This window comes from Pipistrellus kuhlii, unplaced genomic scaffold (genome assembly GCF_014108245.1).
Source record: "Pipistrellus kuhlii isolate mPipKuh1 unplaced genomic scaffold, mPipKuh1.p scaffold_m20_p_14, whole genome shotgun sequence".
Classification (NCBI taxonomy): Eukaryota; Metazoa; Chordata; class Mammalia; order Chiroptera; family Vespertilionidae; genus Pipistrellus; species Pipistrellus kuhlii.
This window is the reverse complement of record NW_023425449.1, coordinates 23427869-23445574: the sequence shown is the minus strand read 5'-3', so window position 1 is coordinate 23445574 and position 17706 is coordinate 23427869. Positions and strand designations below refer to the sequence as shown.

General features: G+C 47.3%; 1 protein-coding gene across 9 annotated transcripts in view; it reads right to left on the bottom strand.

Moving 5' to 3' along the window:
* TBC1D31 (TBC1 domain family member 31) overlaps positions 1 to 17706 on the bottom strand; it is a 44759-nt gene extending 27053 nt beyond the window's left edge. For 5 of the 9 annotated variants that reach the window (XM_036436895.2, XM_036436896.2, XM_036436897.2 and 2 more), the window contains exons 1-4: positions 17405 to 17704; positions 14847 to 14993; positions 10142 to 10257; positions 892 to 1070 (exon numbers count right to left, since the gene is read on the bottom strand). In XM_036436895.2, coding sequence (XP_036292788.1) covers positions 892 to 1070; positions 10142 to 10257; positions 14847 to 14993; positions 17405 to 17481 — 519 coding nt within the window. In that variant the 5' untranslated portion in view covers positions 17482 to 17704. Of the gene's footprint in view, positions 1 to 891; positions 1071 to 10141; positions 10258 to 14846; positions 14994 to 17404 lie in introns of all 9 variants that reach the window. The other 4 variants (XM_036436901.2, XM_036436902.2, XM_036436898.2 and 1 more) reach the window with 2 other exon arrangements.

Here is a 17706-nt window from a genome sequence, read left to right as displayed (position 1 = left end):
CTCACTCAGAAAAAAAATTGATGTTATATAAAGTAAAAATGGTGGAAGACTGTTTCAAATTAAAAGAGCCCTCATAAAATGAGACCCACAGCATTATCTGTCATCGTGTGCCATAAAAATTTTTTTTTTTTAAAAATCACAAAAGTTCTACTTAAAAAGTAGAATCAGAAACTGGAATACAAATACAGTTTGATAAGAATAAAAGTCTGGCTTTACAATTATTTCCTATTTTCAGCAGAATAATCCAGGAATGCCAACATCTGGCCCACCTCAGGTTTTTGTATAGTCCAGCAGCTAAGAACTTGACATTTTCAAATTACTTCATTATAGATGCTTATATAAGTACACACATAATATCCTAAATTTTGCTCTTAGCCTAGAGAACCAAAAATATTTACTAGCTGGTCTTCTGAGAAAAGAAAAAGTTGGCTGGTAACCGATAGAATATGGAACAATATATTTACATGAATACTGCATACTATACATACTTTCCTACACTTAATTTTATTTTCATTAACTTTGAGTCCTATTTTTAAAACTAAAATGTCTAAATATCTGAGCAAGGTTAAAATCGGCAAATATCCAGTGTATACTAATTTTAATTTCATGGTAAAAAGAACAGATGGTTTTTGTGTCATTGTTTTATAACTGTTTCCATTGTGGGTTCAGCTCCCAAAGCTCTCTTCTTTAGAATTTAAAATTTCATTTAAGTATTAAAGCAATTAAAAAAAACACACAATCTACTAAGACATTTGACCTAAATCCCCGATGAATAAGCTGGCTACAACTTCTATCTTTCTTTAATTATCAAAGGCAAATTAAAGAACTTTGGAATCTCCATGGAGACTGTAAAATAAATTTTTGATTGACATACTATCCCCCCTCACTGACCTTTTGTATACCCACAGACTGGAGAATATTCAGCTTTCTTTTTCTCTGAAAGGTATCCAGGTCCCAGAGCTGTGCCGTATCAGAAGAAGTAGTGATGGCGTACCTCCCTGATGCATGCACAGAGATCGAAAACACCGATGACTCATGTCCTCTCATCCAGCTAACCAGCTCCTTGGTGACTGTGGTAAAAAGTAAAATGGTTTTATTAAAATGGGTAAAACACTATATCATTCAAGAACTAATTCAACTGATGACTAGGTATTATGAGACACCTCCATTAATCTACAAAAATGGAAGCCTGTATCTCATTAATAGAATGCACTATAGGACATGTTACATTAATAAAACACACTATAGGACATGTTAGTAACATGTATGTGTATCATGGAGGCATGAGGATGAGGTCAAAAAGGGTTTAAGAAAAGCCTACTGTGTGCTAGGGAGCTCGGGCTTTCTCTTGTGAGAAATAGTCTCAGGATAGACAGTTCTATACCTGATTGGTGTTTGAGGAAGAGCATTTTGAGGTACCTAGTGGATCTATTGGAAAGGGGAAGAGATTAGACAAAACGACTAATTTATTTGCTGCTGTAACAACCCAGGAAGGAGATAAGGAGAGTCTATACTAAGAATGTGGTGATAGAGAAAGGACAGATTCAAAAGCTATGAAGGAGAAAAATCAAAGGACTTTGTGATCAAATGGATATCTGGAGATGAAAGAGGAGTTAAGACTCCAGTGTCCTAATTTAGTTATGTAAACAGATGGTCATACTACTAACTAACGTGAGAAATACATAAGGAGGAACAGATTTAGCAGTGTGTGGAGAAGAGATAATGAATTTGATTTGAAAAATTGATTCTGAAGTACATGTGTATGCACATGTGCATGTGTGTGTGACATACAGGCAGAGAAAACAGTAAAAAACTGTTCATGATAGTTATCAGTGGGTGGTAAAATCATAAGTGATTTTTATTTTCTCTTTATATTTTGCGTCTCCAAGTTTTCTATGGTAAGCATCTTTTAATCATTTTTTTCCCTCCAGAAAGATGGATATGAGGAAAATAGAAAGCAAAATGTAACTCTGGGGTGGGGAGGGGACACGACGCGGCAATGGGGATAAAAAAAAAGGATATTTGTAATACTTTCAAAAATAAAGATTTATTTTTAAAAATATGTAAATCTGGGAAACACTAAAGCACAAAGTATGTCAAAACTAAAGGGAGCAGAACAGATAAACCTTTAGGGAGAGAGTAGTGGTTTCTGAGCTCCAGTCTAAAAAGTCTGGCATTAATGGTTAATTTTTCACTAATCTTCAAAGAAAAATAAGAATAATGAGTTTTTCAAAAGCTAAATTTAAAGTACTACTTTTTAATCTAGTATTATATCCTTCTAAGTTCCTTTAGGTTAAAAAAAACCCCTTAGTTTTAGGAAGTTATGATTTTTCCAATGTCAATTAGCAAAACTAAAAGTTGACAACCTATGTGGGTTCTTCTATTTTTTTTTTTTTAATTGGGTCAAAAATCCAAAGTCTAGGAGCTGCTACTAGTTTAAGAAGCCAGGAGAGAGACTACTATAGAAGCTCTCAGAAAAGCAGGGGAAAAACCAAGAGAAAAGTATGAACGCTAAGACTCTTAAAGTCACCAAACTGTTAAATGCTACTGAGAAGTAGAATGAGAGTTTAAAGAGTATTTAAACAATCAGAAGTTACTCATGACCTTGGAGATAGAAGTCTCAGTAGCATGGAGTTGGGAGAGCAAGAATCAGAATCCATCGATGGACTCTTCAAAGATGCAGGACTTGGCAGTGAAGACAGAGGGAGGTAGTTGGTAAGACAATATCTAACAAAGGAGCCTCATGGTGGGGGAGAGGGGGAAAATAATAAGACAGAAGAAACTATAAAAAGATGGAACTAAGACAGAAGAACAGAGCAGAATATAAGAAAAGCAATCGCAGAGAAGCACAAAGACTTAGTTTTTCAGAATTTCTGTGACAGCAGTGTTGGTAATACCAAAAATTGGGAACAGTTTAAAGTCCATCAATAGGTAATAGGTTAAATAATTCTGGTTGTGCAAATATCAACGGCGTAGATAGAATATTTGGTAATGATGTCAAAGATACATATGAATTTTTGAGGTAAGAAAATATTGCACAAAACAAAACAAAAACAAAACAACAACAACAACAAAAATCTTAGACGTATGCCAAAAGAACTTCTTCACTGATACTACCCCTAGGGCAATGGAAGCTAAAGAGAAAATAAACAAATGGGATTACATCAAAATAAAAATCTTTTTTACAGCAAAAGAAACCATCAACAAAACAACAAGAAAGCCCACTGTGTGGGAGAACATATTTGCAAATGATACCACTGATAAAGGTTTAATCTCCAACATCTACAAACAGCTTATACAATTAAATAAAAGGAAGATGGGAGGATCCAAGATGGCTGCTCGGGTAGACACCTAACCGCAGCAGCTCACAACAATTTCAATGGAATACAACTAAAATGTAGAGTGGACATTGCCCAGACCTACAGGTGGTCGACTGACTGAAAACTCTACAATAGGAAGGTGGGAGAAAGCCAGAGGGAAAGTCAGAGGAGCTGAAAAAAGAGCCTAAGGTACGGAGACATGCTGCGCGCTCGCACGTTCGCGCGCACCGAGAGGTCGCAGCCGGAGAGGAGGAGAGGGCTGGGTGCTGCCTGGCGTTCCCTAGCAGGAAGGAAATGAAACCCCCAGCCTGGGCTGAACCCCCGAACTGGCAGCGCTGAGCCCCATTATGGGCCAGATTCTGGGGACCCAGGCTCCGGCAGGGGGAGACGGGGCTGGGAGGCTGAATCTCAGGGGAAAAACGAAAGGCGGGGGCCCCCCGGAGTCGCGCGCTTTGTGCGCAGAGGACTGAATGTAGACTCTGATGCTGGATTACCCTAGCCGGAAGGAACAAAGCCTCCGGCGGCGCTGAGCCTCAGAACGGAGCGCCCCGAACTCCCGGTCTGGGCCAGTCCCTGGGGACCCAGGCCCGGGCACGGGGAGACAGGGCTGTGAGGCAAAATCCCGGGGACGGCGCGAAAGGCGGGGTCCCCCGGAGTCGCGCGCTTTGTGCGCAGAGGACTGAATGTTGACTCTGATGCTGGATTACCCTAGCCAGAAGAAACAAAGCCTCCGGCGGCGCTGAGCCTCAGACCGCCCCGAACTCCCAGTCTGGGCCAGTCCCTGGGGACCCAGGCTGGGCAGGGGGAGACGGGGCTGTGAGGTGGAGTCCTGGGAGCGCGGCGAAAGGCCGAGCCCCCGGAGTCGCGCACACTGCGCGCAGAGGACAGTCTGTTGACTCTGATCCTGGACTCCCCTAGCGGGAGAGAGAAAGAAAGCTCCAGACTGGAGGATCGTGACGAGGAGCAGGAGCCCCCGCTGGACACCTGCCAGCCGGGTGCCAGCAAGGAGCCGGGCGACGGGGCCTCCAGGGGGGGGGGTGCCCCTGAGCCCTCGACCGCTGAGCGCAGGCAACAGAGCCAAGGACCGGGGATGCTTCCTGGGTGGCGCCAACCCTGGCGACAGGCTGAAGCAGCGCAGGAGCCCGCGGAGAACAAAGGGGTGCCACAGGCCAACCTGCTGAGATTCCAGGACGGGAAGGAAGAAACAATAGAAGTTCTCAATGTGAAGAAATCAAGTGAGAGCAAATGATAGTAAAATTACTTAAGAAAGAATGCAAAGTATATCTTGAAAAATCAAAGACTAAGTCAGAACTCAACTCACCAGCCAACATTGCAACATAAATGCGTTTTTTAAAAAAAAAGAAAGTAAGAAAGAAAGAAAAAGGGACAGAATGTTGGAACAGCGGCGACCAGACCTAGAGTGGCCAGGCACAAGGCAGTGGCAGCCGGGCCCGGAGCAGCAGCGGCCAGACCCCAGAGCAGCAGCGGCCAGAACCAGAGCATCAACAGCCAGCACTGAAGCAGCCAGTCCTGGGGCAGGGGCAGCCAGGCTTGAGGCAGAGGCGGCCAAGCCCAGGGTGGCCAGTCCAGGAACACCCAGACCCGGAGTGGCCGGGCCCGAAGAAGCCGGGCCCAGAGCAGCCGGGTTGGGAGCAGCCAGGCCCAGAACAGCAGAAGCCAAGCCCAAAGCATCCAGCCCAGGTGCGGCCAGGCTCGGAGCAGCCGGGCCTGGGGCAACTGGGCCCAGAGCAGCCGGGTCTGGTGCGGCCAGGCCCGGAGCAGTGGCTGCCAGGCTGGGAGCGGCCAGGCCCGGAGCAACCGGGCCTGGTGCGGCCAGGCCCGGAGCAGCGGCTGACAGGCTGGGAACAGCCAGGCCCGGAGTGGCCGGGCCCGGAGCAACTGGGCCCAGAGCAGCCGGGTCGGGTGTGGCCAGGCCTGTAGCAGTAACAGCCAAGTCCAGAGCAACTAGGTGGGGAGTGGCAGTGACCAGACCTGGAGCAGCGACTGACAGGCTGGGAGCGGCCAGGCCCGGAGCAGCCGGGTCTGGTGCGGCCAGGCCCGGAGCAGTGGCTGCCAGGCTGGGAGTGGCCAGGCTCGGAGCAGCGGCTGCCAGGCTGGGAGCGGCCAGGCCCGGAGCAGCCGGGTCTGGTGCGGCCAGGCCAGGAGCAGCGGCTGACAGGCTGGGAGCAGCCAGGCCCGGAGTGGCCGGGCCCGGAGCAACCGGGCCCAGAGCAGCCGGGTCGGGTGTGGCCAGGTCTGTAGCAGCAACAGCCAAGTCCAGAGCAACTAGGTCGGGAGTGGCAGTGACCAGACCCGGAGCAGCAACTGCCAGGCTGGGAGCGGCCAGGCCCGGAGCAGCCGGGTCTGGTGCGGCCAGGCCCGGAGCAGTGGCTGCCAGGCTGGGAGTGGCCAGGCTCGGAGCAGCGGCTGACAGGCTGGGAGCAGCCAGGCCCGGAACGGCCGGGCCCGGAGCAACCGGGCCCAGAGCAGCTGGGTCGGGTGTGGCCAGGCCTGTAGCAGTAACAGCCAAGTTCAGAGCAACTAGGTGGGGAGTGGCAGTGACCAGACCCGGAGCAGCGACTGCCAGGCTGGGAGCGGCCAGGCCCGGAGCAGCCGGGTCTGGTGCGGCCAGGCCCGGAGCAGTGGCTGCCAGGCTGGGAGTGGCCAGGCTCGGAGCAGCGGCTGCCAGGCTGGGAGCGGCCAGGCCCGGAGCAGCCGGGTCTGGTGCGGCCAGGCCAGGAGCAGCGGCTGACAGGCTGGGAGCAGCCAGGCCCGGAGTGGCCGGGCCCGGAGCAACTGGGCCCAGAGCAGCCGGGTCGGGTGTGGCCAGGTCTGTAGCAGCAACAGCCAAGTCCAGAGCAACTAGGTCGGGAGTGGCAGTGACCAGACCCGGAGCAGCAACTGCCAGGCTGGGAGCGGCCAGGCCCGGAGCAGCCGGGTCTGGTGCGGCCAGGCCCGGAGCAGTGGCTGCCAGGCTGGGAGTGGCCAGGCTCGGAGCAGCGGCTGACAGGCTGGGAGCAGCCAGGCCCGGAGCGACCGGGCCCGGAGCAACCGGGCCCAGAGCAGCCGGGTCGGGTGTGGCCAGGCCTGTAGCAGTAACAGCCAAGTCCAGAGCAACTAGGTGGGGAGTGGCAGTGACCAGACCCAGAGCAGCGACTGCCAGGCTGGGAGCGGCCAGGCCCGGAGCAGCCGGGTCTGGTGCGGCCAGGCCCGGAGCAGTGGCTGCCAGGCTGGGAGTGGCCAGGCTCGGAGCAGCGGCTGCCAGGCTGGGAGCGGCCAGGCCCGGAGCAGCCGGGTCTGGTGCGGCCAGGCCAGGAGCAGCGGCTGACAGGCTGGGAGCAGCCAGGCCCGGAGTGGCCGGGCCCGGAGCAACCGGGCCCAGAGCAGCCGGGTCGGGTGTGGCCAGGTCTGTAGCAGCAACAGCCAAGTCCAGAGCAACTAGGTCGGGAGGGGCAGTGACCAGACCCGGAGCAGCGACTGCCAGGCTGGGAGCGGCCAGGCCCGGAGCAGCCGGGTCTGGTGCGGCCAGGCCCGGAGCAGTGGCTGCCAGGCTGGGAGTGGCCAGGCTCGGATCAGCGGCTGCCAGGCTGGGAGCGGCCAGGCCAGGAGCAGCCGGGTCTGGTGCGGCCAGGCCAGGAGCAGCGGCTGACAGGCTGGGAGCAGCCAGGCCCGGAGTGGCCGGGCCCGGAGCAACCGGGCCCAGAGCAGCCGGGTCGGGTGTGGCCAGGTCTGTAGCAGCAACAGCCAAGTCCAGAGCAACTAGGTCGGGAGTGGCAGTGACCAGACCCGGAGCAGCAACTGCCAGGCTGGGAGCGGCCAGGCCCGGAGCAGCCGGGTCTGGTGCGGCCAGGCCCGGAGCAGTGGCTGCCAGGCTGGGAGTGGCCAGGCTCGGAGCAGCGGCTGACAGGCTGGGAGCAGCCAGGCCCGGAGCGGCCGGGCCCGGAGCAATTGGGCCCAGAGCAGCCGAGTCGGGTGTGGCCAGGCCTGTAGCAGCAACAGCCAAGTCCAGAGCAACTGGGTCAGGAGCGGCAGTGACCAGACACAGAGCAGCTGGTTGTGGAACAAACCAGAGCAACAGAGGCCAGGCCCGGAGCAGCCTGGCCCAAAACAGCTCGCTCCTCACCTGCCCCTGCCCCACGGCTGCCTCTCAGACATGGCTGGAAACTTTTGCGGGAACTTGAGGGTCTGCTGAATCAAGTGATGAAGGCTTATATCTGGATGTGTTGAGTTAGTATAGTCCTGGGGTGTTGATCTGTGAGTGCCTTGAGTGGGGCCTGGATGAGGCTGGTTGTCCTATTAGGAAATGTCTTTTGTGTGAAGTGTATCATTGGGCATGTGGAGGTATTATTGATATGAGAGAATGCTAAGTAACAGATTTGCTATCTGAAAAGGGATTTACTATCGGGGAAAGGGAGGGAGGAAGAGACTGAACATAAACTGTGCACCAATGGATGAGGATGAGGGGGCAGAGGGTGGGGTGGGAACCTGGTGGAGGGGGGAAGAAACGAGGAACCTGTGTAATAATATGAACAATAAAGATTGATTTAAAAAAAAAAAAAAAAAAAAAAAATAAATAAATAAATAAAAGGAAGATGAATAATCCAATTAAAAAATGGGCAATGGACCTAAATAGAACATTTTCAAAAGAAGACAGAAGGAAGGCCAAAAGGCACATGGAAACATGCTCAAAGTCACTAATTGTCCAAGAGATGCAAATCAAAACAACAATGCGTACCATCTCACACCTGTCAGAATGGCCAACATCAACAAGTCAACAAACGACAAGTGTTGGCGAGGTTGCAGAGAAAAAGGAACCCTCGTGCACTGCTGGTGGGAATGCAGACTGGTGCAACCACTGTGGAGAACAGTGTGGAGTTTCCTCAAAAAACTGAAAATGGAACTCCCATTTGACCCAGTAATCTCACTCCTAGGAATATATTCCAAGAAACTAGAAACACCAATCAGAAAGAATATATGCACCCCTATGTTCATAGCAGCACAATCTACAATAGCCAGAATTTGGAAACAGCCTAGGTGCCCGTCAGCAGATGATTGGATCCAAAAACTATGGTACATCTACACAATGAAATACTATGCTGCCATAAAAAAAGAAGGAATTCTCATCATTTGCAGCAACCTGGATGGAATTGGAGAAGATCATGCTGAGTGAAATAAGCCAATCAATGAAAGAGAAACACCACATGACCTCACTCATTTGTGGATAATAAAGAACATTATAAACTGATGAACCAAAAGATAGATATAGAGACAGTATATCAACAAGCAGACTGTCAAATTACAGCAGGGAGGGGAGAAAGATCTGGGGGAGCTAATAGATCAACCAAAGGACTTTTATACATGCATATAAGTACAACCAATGGACACAAAACTCTGGGGAGGGAGGGGATGTGTGGGAGGGAGGAAGGAGGGAAAAAAAAATAAATCAATAAAATATATTTAAAAAATAAATAAATAAAAATTTAAAAAAAGAAGAAAATATTGCACAAAACAATATCGATAGGTGATCATGTTTGTGAGAATGTAGAAAAGGCATAAGCATGAAAACAGACTGGAAAGATAGGCCACATGACAAAACCCCTGTCTCCAGGCATCGCTGAAGACCGCTGCTTTTTCTCCAGCATGTGTCTTGGCGAAGAACTGCAGGGACCCTGCAGCTGGACTACCGGACTGGGAATCCTGGCTCTTCCACTTAGAAACTGTGGGGCCTAGGTCATGTTACTTCTGTGCCTCATTTCCTCATTTGCAAAATGGGGATAAAAAGTATCCATCTTCGTGGGTTAATATGATGATTAAAATTAATTAACATGTATCAAGTCATACAACAGAGAATAAACACTGAGTGTCAGCTATCACCATTATTACTATTATTATTATTATTATACAATAGTTTATATATTGTTTTAAACAAACACATCAGTTACTTTAATAACAAGAAAAAATAGGTGAGATACCTTTTTTCTTAGTAAGAATAAGAGGTTCAGTCTATAGACCTCTACACTCTATAAAAAATGCTGTATAAAATACATAGGTTATATTTAAAAAGTATTCTGTCCTGAGTATTTGGAATTTGGCCTTCAAAGGGAGGTATAGTCTTTATCCAGGCTCTGGGGAGGCACCCTCTAAACCCCTGGGACCTCCCCAGCCATAGGAATGTCTTTGTTATTCAGACAACAGCTAACATCTTATGCTAAGGAGAGAATAGAATCTCAAAGTGGAGGTCGGCCATACCAAAAAGACCAACCATGTGAGAGATTAAAAGCTTGGGGCTTTGGGCCACATCTCAGCCTGACCTCCATAGAGAGGATGAAAGGATGAAAGCCGAGTCCATCCAGGAGGGCAATAATTCAATCAATCACGCCTACACAATGAAGCCTCCATATAAATTCTGGACGTCAAATCGTGGGTGAATTTCTTGGTTTGGCAAAACTCAGTGGGGATGGCCACACATCGAAGCTGAGAGCATAATGTGTCCTGGAGGACAATGGAACCTTCTCAGATTCCTCCCTATGTTTCTTTCTTTGGGTGGGTCTAATTTCTATCCTTTTGCTACATTAAAACTATAATCATAAGCATAGTGCTTTCCTGAGTTCTGCGAATCATCCTAGTGGATTATCAAACCAGAGGAGACTTGTGGGAAACCCTGAGTATACAGCCAGCTGATCTGAGGAGAGGATGGCCCTGGGGCCCCTGAACCTGTGGCTGGTGAGGGATGGCTTTTGGGGCCTGCTCCCAAAGTCCGCTTGCAGGACTCCAGTCTATATTTTACCCTGCTTCAAAAGACAAATAGGAGGACTTCTTACCTGTATCGAAACATTTAATGGAATAATCAGCTAACGCCACAAGGAATTCAGACTTCCTATGGAGATTAAAGGCCAGAGCCGTGCAAGCTTGTGCTGTTCGCTGAACGAGATTAAACCTATTAAGAGATGACTGTATTAGTATCAGAAATTCTTCCAATAACATCAATTTTATGTTGGAGGCGTCCTTAGAGATGAAGAAAATGAAACCCAGGCCAAAAGTAGATTACGAAGAGAGCTAAATGCCACGTAACGGAGTCTGGATTTTACTTACACAGTGGGAAGCCAGCAGAATTATGACCAGGCATGGCTTTTAGAAAGATGATTCTGGCAGCAATGGCACATGCATAGAGGGACAAGGAAGAAGTGCCCACTGAGAAAGCCGTTATAGAGAATCTCAGCCAGAGTTATGAGTATAAAGCGAAAGAACAAAAGAGGTGTCAGAAGTCAAGTGGAGAGAGGCTCAGTGACCCCCTAACGTGGGTGATGAGAGAGAAGCAGGAATTCTTCACGTGCACATGAAGATGAGGATAGATATCCCATCAGGTTATCGTGATGATTAACTATACAATGGCTAAATGAAATAATATGTTAAGTGTTCAGCAGAGTACTTGGCAAAAAGCAAAATTGAATCTATAAAAAAAATACATTTTCCAAGCTTGAGGAAAAGATATACAAGTTTGGGGACAGGAAAAAAATAAGTTGGATTTTAAACATGTGGAAATTAAGGTCCTTGCAAAACATTGTCCAAAAGAAATATAATGCAGGCCACATGTGTAATTTAAAATTTTCTAGGTGTCATTTTAAAAAAGTAAAAAGGAACAGCCAAATGAATCTTAATATATTTTACTTAATTCAATATGTTGAAATAGTATTTCAACAATTAATTAAAAATTAATGAGATATTCTACCTTCTTTTTTTGTCATCCGAAGTCTTAAAAATCCAGTGCATGTTTTACAGGAACAACACATCTTACTTTGGACTGGCCACCTTCCAGGGGCTTCGAGCTCCATGTGTCCAGTGGCTGCATGGCAGCCGGCCTGGAAGCTACCCACTGGTGGCAGAAGCAGGTCTGAGTTACCCGTATTCACATGGCAGCTGAGTGAAGCCGGGGGTTTGGTGGTGGTAAGATTACCAAAGAGAGACCTGGAGTTTGGAAGGAAGCAGGCCAAGGACAGATCCCAAAGTAGCACGACAATAAAGGGAAGATGAGTCAGAAAACAAAAAAATAAATAAAGAGGTAGAAAAATCAGGAAAATGTGTACCTGGAAGCATCATAAAAAAATTTCAGGAAAGAGAAAAGAAAAGAGCATTTACTAAATAAAAATTGTAGGAACCACTGGATTAGGCAATCAGGAAGGCTGTGAGGAAGCCCAGCAGAGTGGATTTTAGAATCGGGACAAATGTCAGCTCCGCCAGTTACTCCTCTGCTCTGCTGTAAATATTTACAGAGAACAGGGATGTGGACAAAATAAAGGAGAGGACGCATGACCCGGGTGGCCTAGAGGACAGAGATTAGCCCTGGAAAAAATTAGGATCACCTACTTTTATGAATAAAGTGGCAAAGAGGTGCAGATGGTTAAAGTTTCAGATATATTTGAGGCTGCTGTTGGGAAGGAGGAAGGGAAGCTTAAAGGCAACAGTCAAAATAAGAGTAGGGCCGAAACTGGTTTGGCTCAATAGATAGAGCGTTGGCTTGAGGACTGAAAGGTCCCGAGTTCGATTCCGGTCAAGGGCATGTACCTTGGTTGCAGGCATATCCCCAGCAGGGGGTGTGCAAGAGGCAGCTGATGGATGACTCTCATCGATGTTTCTAACTCTCTATCTCCCTTCCTCTCTGTAAAAAATCAATAAAATATATTAAAAAAAAATAAGAGTTGGGTCCAACACAAGGACATTGATAAAGGTTTGAAAGCCTCAGTAGTTATTCTAGGCTCTTTGGCTCAGTGGATAGAGTGTCGGCCTGTGGACTGAAGGGTCCCAAGTTCGATACCGGTCAAGGGCACATGTCTCCATACCCTGTGACCTGCCATGGAGGAGACAACCAATCAATGTGTCAGACACATCCATGTTTCTCTCTTTCTGTCTCTCCCCCTACTGTCCACTCTCTAAGCAATGGAAAAAAATCCTCTGATGAGGATTAGCAACAAAAACAAATACTCAGAGGAGGATGGGAGAAGTAAATAAGAGAAGCAAATGTAGCATTCATTATTCTGTAATGTAGCCAATCAATAGTTATTTTTATTTCATTAAGCAGTGGGAGCAAAGGAGAGACAATTGTATTGATTTAAAACCGGGAATTGGCAGAGTAGGTTAGGCAAGAGTAAAGGGTAGGAGAACTGTAACCATTACATTTTTGGTAATGAGGAGAAACATGAATAACAGACTTCTATCCAGATAAATAAATCACAGATGACCTCTTCTTTTCCAGAGCTTTTTGAAAATAAGTTACTGATATCATGTTCCCTACAAACAAGGAAATTCTCCTGTGTGATCACAATACAACCATCAAAATCAGAAAATTACGTTTATATATTACCACCATCTAATCCTCAGACCCTATTCAATTTTCCAGTTGTCCCAATAATGTCCTTTACAACAAAAGGGTCAGTTAAGATTCATGCCCTTACTTGTCATGGGTCTAGTTTCCCTCTTTCTGGAATAGGTCTTCAGTCTTTCCACAACTTTCATGGCTGGCCTTGACCCTTGTGAAGATTGCAGGCCAGTCTTGTAATACAATGCCCTTAAATTAGCTTTGCTGTTGATTCAACAGATTAGATTCCGGTTACATGTCTTTGGAACGGAATATCACAGAGGTGACGCTGTATGCTCTCTACTGTACTTTATCAGGTAGCACACAAGTTTTGATTTGTCCTACTATTAATTTAACTGTAACCATTTGATCAGGTGGTGTTTAGCAGGCTTCTTCCCTGTAAAATTACCCCATTTTCCTCTAAAATTAAAAAATATTTTGTGGAAAGTACTTTCTGACTGTGCAAATATCTGCTCTCATTAAACTGTTGAGTGCAGCACAAATGCCTGGATTTCTATTTTATTCAATGAGTTGTGATCCATTACTATCATTATTTATTTTAATTCTCAAATTGTTTACAATATGGCCTGAGGGAATTCCTTCAAGCTAACATTTATGTCCTTGTGAAACATTCCCATTATTTTTTAAAAATTCCTTCTTTTTAGCTACAAAAAGTTCCAAGATTATGTACTTTGCCTGCTTTCATCCTGAAAGTGGTCATTTCTGCAAGAATCCTTGAATCCTTCCAGCAGATGTAGTATTTAGAAAAGAAAAACTGAACATGTTCTTTGTTAAGCAGGGGAAGCTGCTGTTGCTCCCAGGTCCTATAAATGGACAAAGCTAGGAAGTATATGTAAAAATCATCCATTCATTTGCTTGTACACACACCTCTATTTCTATAACTATAGTAGGGTACCAGTGCATGAAATTTGTGCAGGGGGGTGAGTGAGAGGGTTGGGGGTGTCCCTCAGCCCAGCCTGCACTCTCTCCAATCTGTGACACCTCAAGGGATGTCCGACTGCCCGTTTAGGCCTGATCGCATGGATCAGGCCTAAACGGGCAGTTGGACATCCCTCTCACAATACAGGACTGCTGGATTCCAACCGCTTATCTGTCTGCCTGCCTGCCTGATTGCCCCTAACCACTTCTGCCTGCCAGACTGATCACCCCCTAACCACTCCCCTGACAGCCTGACAGACACCTAACTGCTCCCCTGCTGGCCCAATTGCCCCTAATTGCCCTCCCCTGCTGGCCTAGTCACCCCTAACTGTCCTCCCTGCAGGCCTGGTCACTCCTAACTGTCCTCCCCTGCAGGCCTGGTCTCTCCCAAATGCCTTCCCCTGCTGGCCTGATCACCCACAACTGCCCCTCCTACTGGCCATCTTGTGGCAGCCATCTTGTGTCCACATGGGGGCAGCCATCTTTGACCACATGGGGGTGGCCATGTTGTGTGTTGGGGTGACGATCAATTTGCATATTACTCTTTTACTAAATAGGCTATTCAAAACCAGAGTTCACATAGATATATCAAATTGCAACCCAGTATCACAGATTTATTCTAGTTTCCTTCCTTTCCTAGAATTAGAAACCTGGTCCCCATTATCCTCAAGATACTCATTTGATCAACGCCCCTATCTTTCTCATGATTGCCCTGCCCCATGCAGATACCTTCTGATTTTGGCTGGGCAGTCGCAGGTCTCCCTCCCAACTGCCCCCACTGCTTGAATGCCTCCCTTGAAGAATCTTAATTGCTTTTGTACTAAGTCACTAAGTCGTTCAGCAAAGGGAGAGAAGAAGAGGGAGGGTCAATTCTTTAAGATCCCTAATCCAGCATTCTGACACAATGTACAAAGAAATCGTGTTTTTTTCTAAGTTGCTGAAAGAAGCATCAGACATTTACTGACAAATTGGCAATAATAAATCTTTAAATTTAAGGAAAAATCAAACTACTAGAGATAATAAAACCAGAACTTTATTTAATCCTCTCAAATATATAACCGTATTATTTTTCTATCCTTCCCCACTTTCTTCCATCAGCATTAAGGCAGTGTTTTTCAAGGTACCTGAAACATAGTAAGAACTTAATAAAATCTTGGATGAATAAGTAATAGCAGGTACCGAAAGTCAGTGAATTATATAGTAACATTAAGGCAAATCTCAAAAGTATCACTCACCTGTTTCCAGGCAAGTCAAAACCATAGATATTTCCTTGATGATCCCCAGCAATTAAGCAATCACCTGAGCTATCAAAAGCCACATTCAAAAATCGCAGAACTTTGGGAAGGTAATCAGAAGTGGTATGAATGATGTTCACTATAACTCTGCAAAAAATACCAAATACACACACGTTAAATTCTATGTCAGGCATTACTTGTTATTGTGAAAAATACAGCTTTTATAGCATAATTCACTAATTTTTTAAGTTGTTTGCCTACACATTCTTCCCTCTCCTACTATCGCTGCTATTTCTCCTCTCCTAGAAGCAATCCTACAATGATTTCAGAAAACGGTTCAGAAAGTTCCTCATCAAAGTATCTTTTGTTCATTTAATTATCAAATGCAAGTCACTATGTGTCAGGCACAGAATAAGCCAGGAACTAAGAGTAATCGATAGGCCTGGGTACTGCCCTCATGAAACTTCCAGTTTAGTGGTAAAGACACATTTAAAAAATAGATGCACATAGGAACAGATTTATAAATTGTGATCGAAAGAAAACAAGAGGATATAAGAGAATGTATTTTGGATTTAAATTGTTATAGGAAGCAGCAGACATGATAAAAACAGCGAGTTTTCTATAAATCACAAGTTGCTTGTACAACTAGCACTGTGCTGCTCAGGGCATGCAGAGTTGGCACTTAAATGTCTATTGCTTTGTAGAGGAGCAACCCAAGGATCAACAGAAAAATTACAAGAACAAGAAACACAATGAAACACAAACTCAAGTGGTGAAGCGAAGTCCAGGAAATCCTAGGGAATTAGAAGCAAGATCAACCAGTGTGGCAACTGGAACCAAGATGGCCTCACTTTGGGGCAAAGGATACCATATAATCACACAGGAGAGGCTGAGCCTTAATCAGGACAGACATTTAGGAAGAGAATGAAAAGCAGGGCTGGGAGGGGAGGGAGAAAGAGGCAGAGCACAGGGGACTTTCAGGGCAGTGAGAATATTCTGCATGGTATTATGATGGTGTGTACATGTCATTATACATTGGTCCAAACCCATAGAATGTACAACACCCAGAGTGAATCTTAATGTGAACTGTGGACTCTGGGTGATAATGGTGTGTCAGTGTAGGTTTATCCACTACAACAAATGTACCACTCTGGTGGGGGCTATGGATACCTATTGGGAAAGCTATGCATGTGTCGGGGCATTATATGGGAAATCTGTACCTTCCTCTCAATTTTGCTGTGAACCTAAACTATCAAAAAAAGAAGAAGCCAAAGCCGGTTTGGCTCAGTGGTAGAGCATCGGTCTGCGGACTGAAGGGTCCCAGGTTCGATTCCGGAAAAGGGCATGTACATTGGTTGCAGGCACATCCCCGGTAGGGGGTGTGCAAGAGGTAGCTGGCCGATGTTTCTCTCTCATCGTCGTTTCTAGCGCTCTATCTCTCTCCCTTCCTCTCTGTTAAAAATCAATAAAATATATTAAAAAAAAAAAAAAAAGCAGCAGCAGCAGCAGCCCTAGCGAGTTTGACTCAGTGGATAGAGCCTTGATCTGCAGACTAAAGAGTCCCAGGTTCGATTCCGGCCAAGGGCATATGCCTCAATCCCCAGTGGGGAGCGTGCAGGGAGGGAGCCAATCAACGATTCTCTCTCATCATGGATGTTTCTGTCTGTCTCTCCCTCTTCCTCTCTGAAAGAATAAAAATACATTAAAAAAGATGAAGAAGGAGGAGGAGGAGGAGGAGGAGGAGGAGAAGGAGAAGGAGAAGGAGAAGGAGAAGGAGAAGGAGAAGGAGAAGGAGAAGGAGAAGGAGAAGGAGAAGGAGAAGAAAGGTCTATTAGGGGCAAAAAAGGAGCAGAAGCAGAAGCGCTGGCCTTACTAGAAGGCTGACCTGCCTTGTAGAATGTGAATCCTGCACCACTACCACTAAACAAGCTAAAATGTCAACTCCAGGGAATCGGACGTTGGTTTGTTCTGTTACTGTCTCAGCGCTTGGAAACAGCCGATAAATGAGTGCTTGCCGGAATGAATGAGTGCTTGCCGGAATGAATGAATGCTTGCCGGAATGAATGAATGCTTGCCAGAATGCAGACGAGGGCTGAAGGATGGACAAACTGCGGCATTTGGAAGGGGTGGAAATGCACTGTTCTCCTTCGCCCTCCTCCTGAGTTCTTTCCCAGCTTCAGTAGCTAACCAAGTCTTACTGAGCATCTACCAGGAATACCGGAGGATGCTATGGTGATTTGGGCAGGCCGAGTCTTGGCATCACCAGGAGCGCAAATTTCTGCTTTCCATTCTCTTTCGAGGACCACCTGTCTCCTGCTCCAGGCTAATCCTGGTCACACCCTGGCCCCTGGCCTGGGAAGGGTCTGCACCTCCTCAAGTCACCCAAGCCAGGCATCCCGGGCAGATCAGAGCCAGAACCCGAACCTCCTCCCCTCCCACCCTCCATCCCCCCTCCACCCTCCTGCACCCCTTCCAGCGATCCCCTCCAAAAGCGAGGACCCGCCCCAGGCCGGCCTCCACCCCCTACACAGCCTGTGCCCTCCCGCCTCGGTCTTTACCCGTCCCGGGCGGCCGGGGATGGCTTGCGGTGCCATATCTTGCCGCTCTCCTTGTTGCCCAGGTCTGTGCTCTGCATCTCGGAGCCCACCCGCGGCGGCTGCCGGGCAGGTGACTACCGTCCGGTGCTCTCCCGGCAGGCCCCGCGCTCCGGGCCCGGGAAGTTTGAGCGCCAGCCCGGGATGGCCCGATGTCCCTCTGCCGGTGACACCCACGCGCAGGACGCCGGCCTGGCTGTGTGCAGCCAATCGGAAGGCGGTTTCCTTCCAAACTCAGCCCCGGCAATCTTTCCCGCTTCGGACAA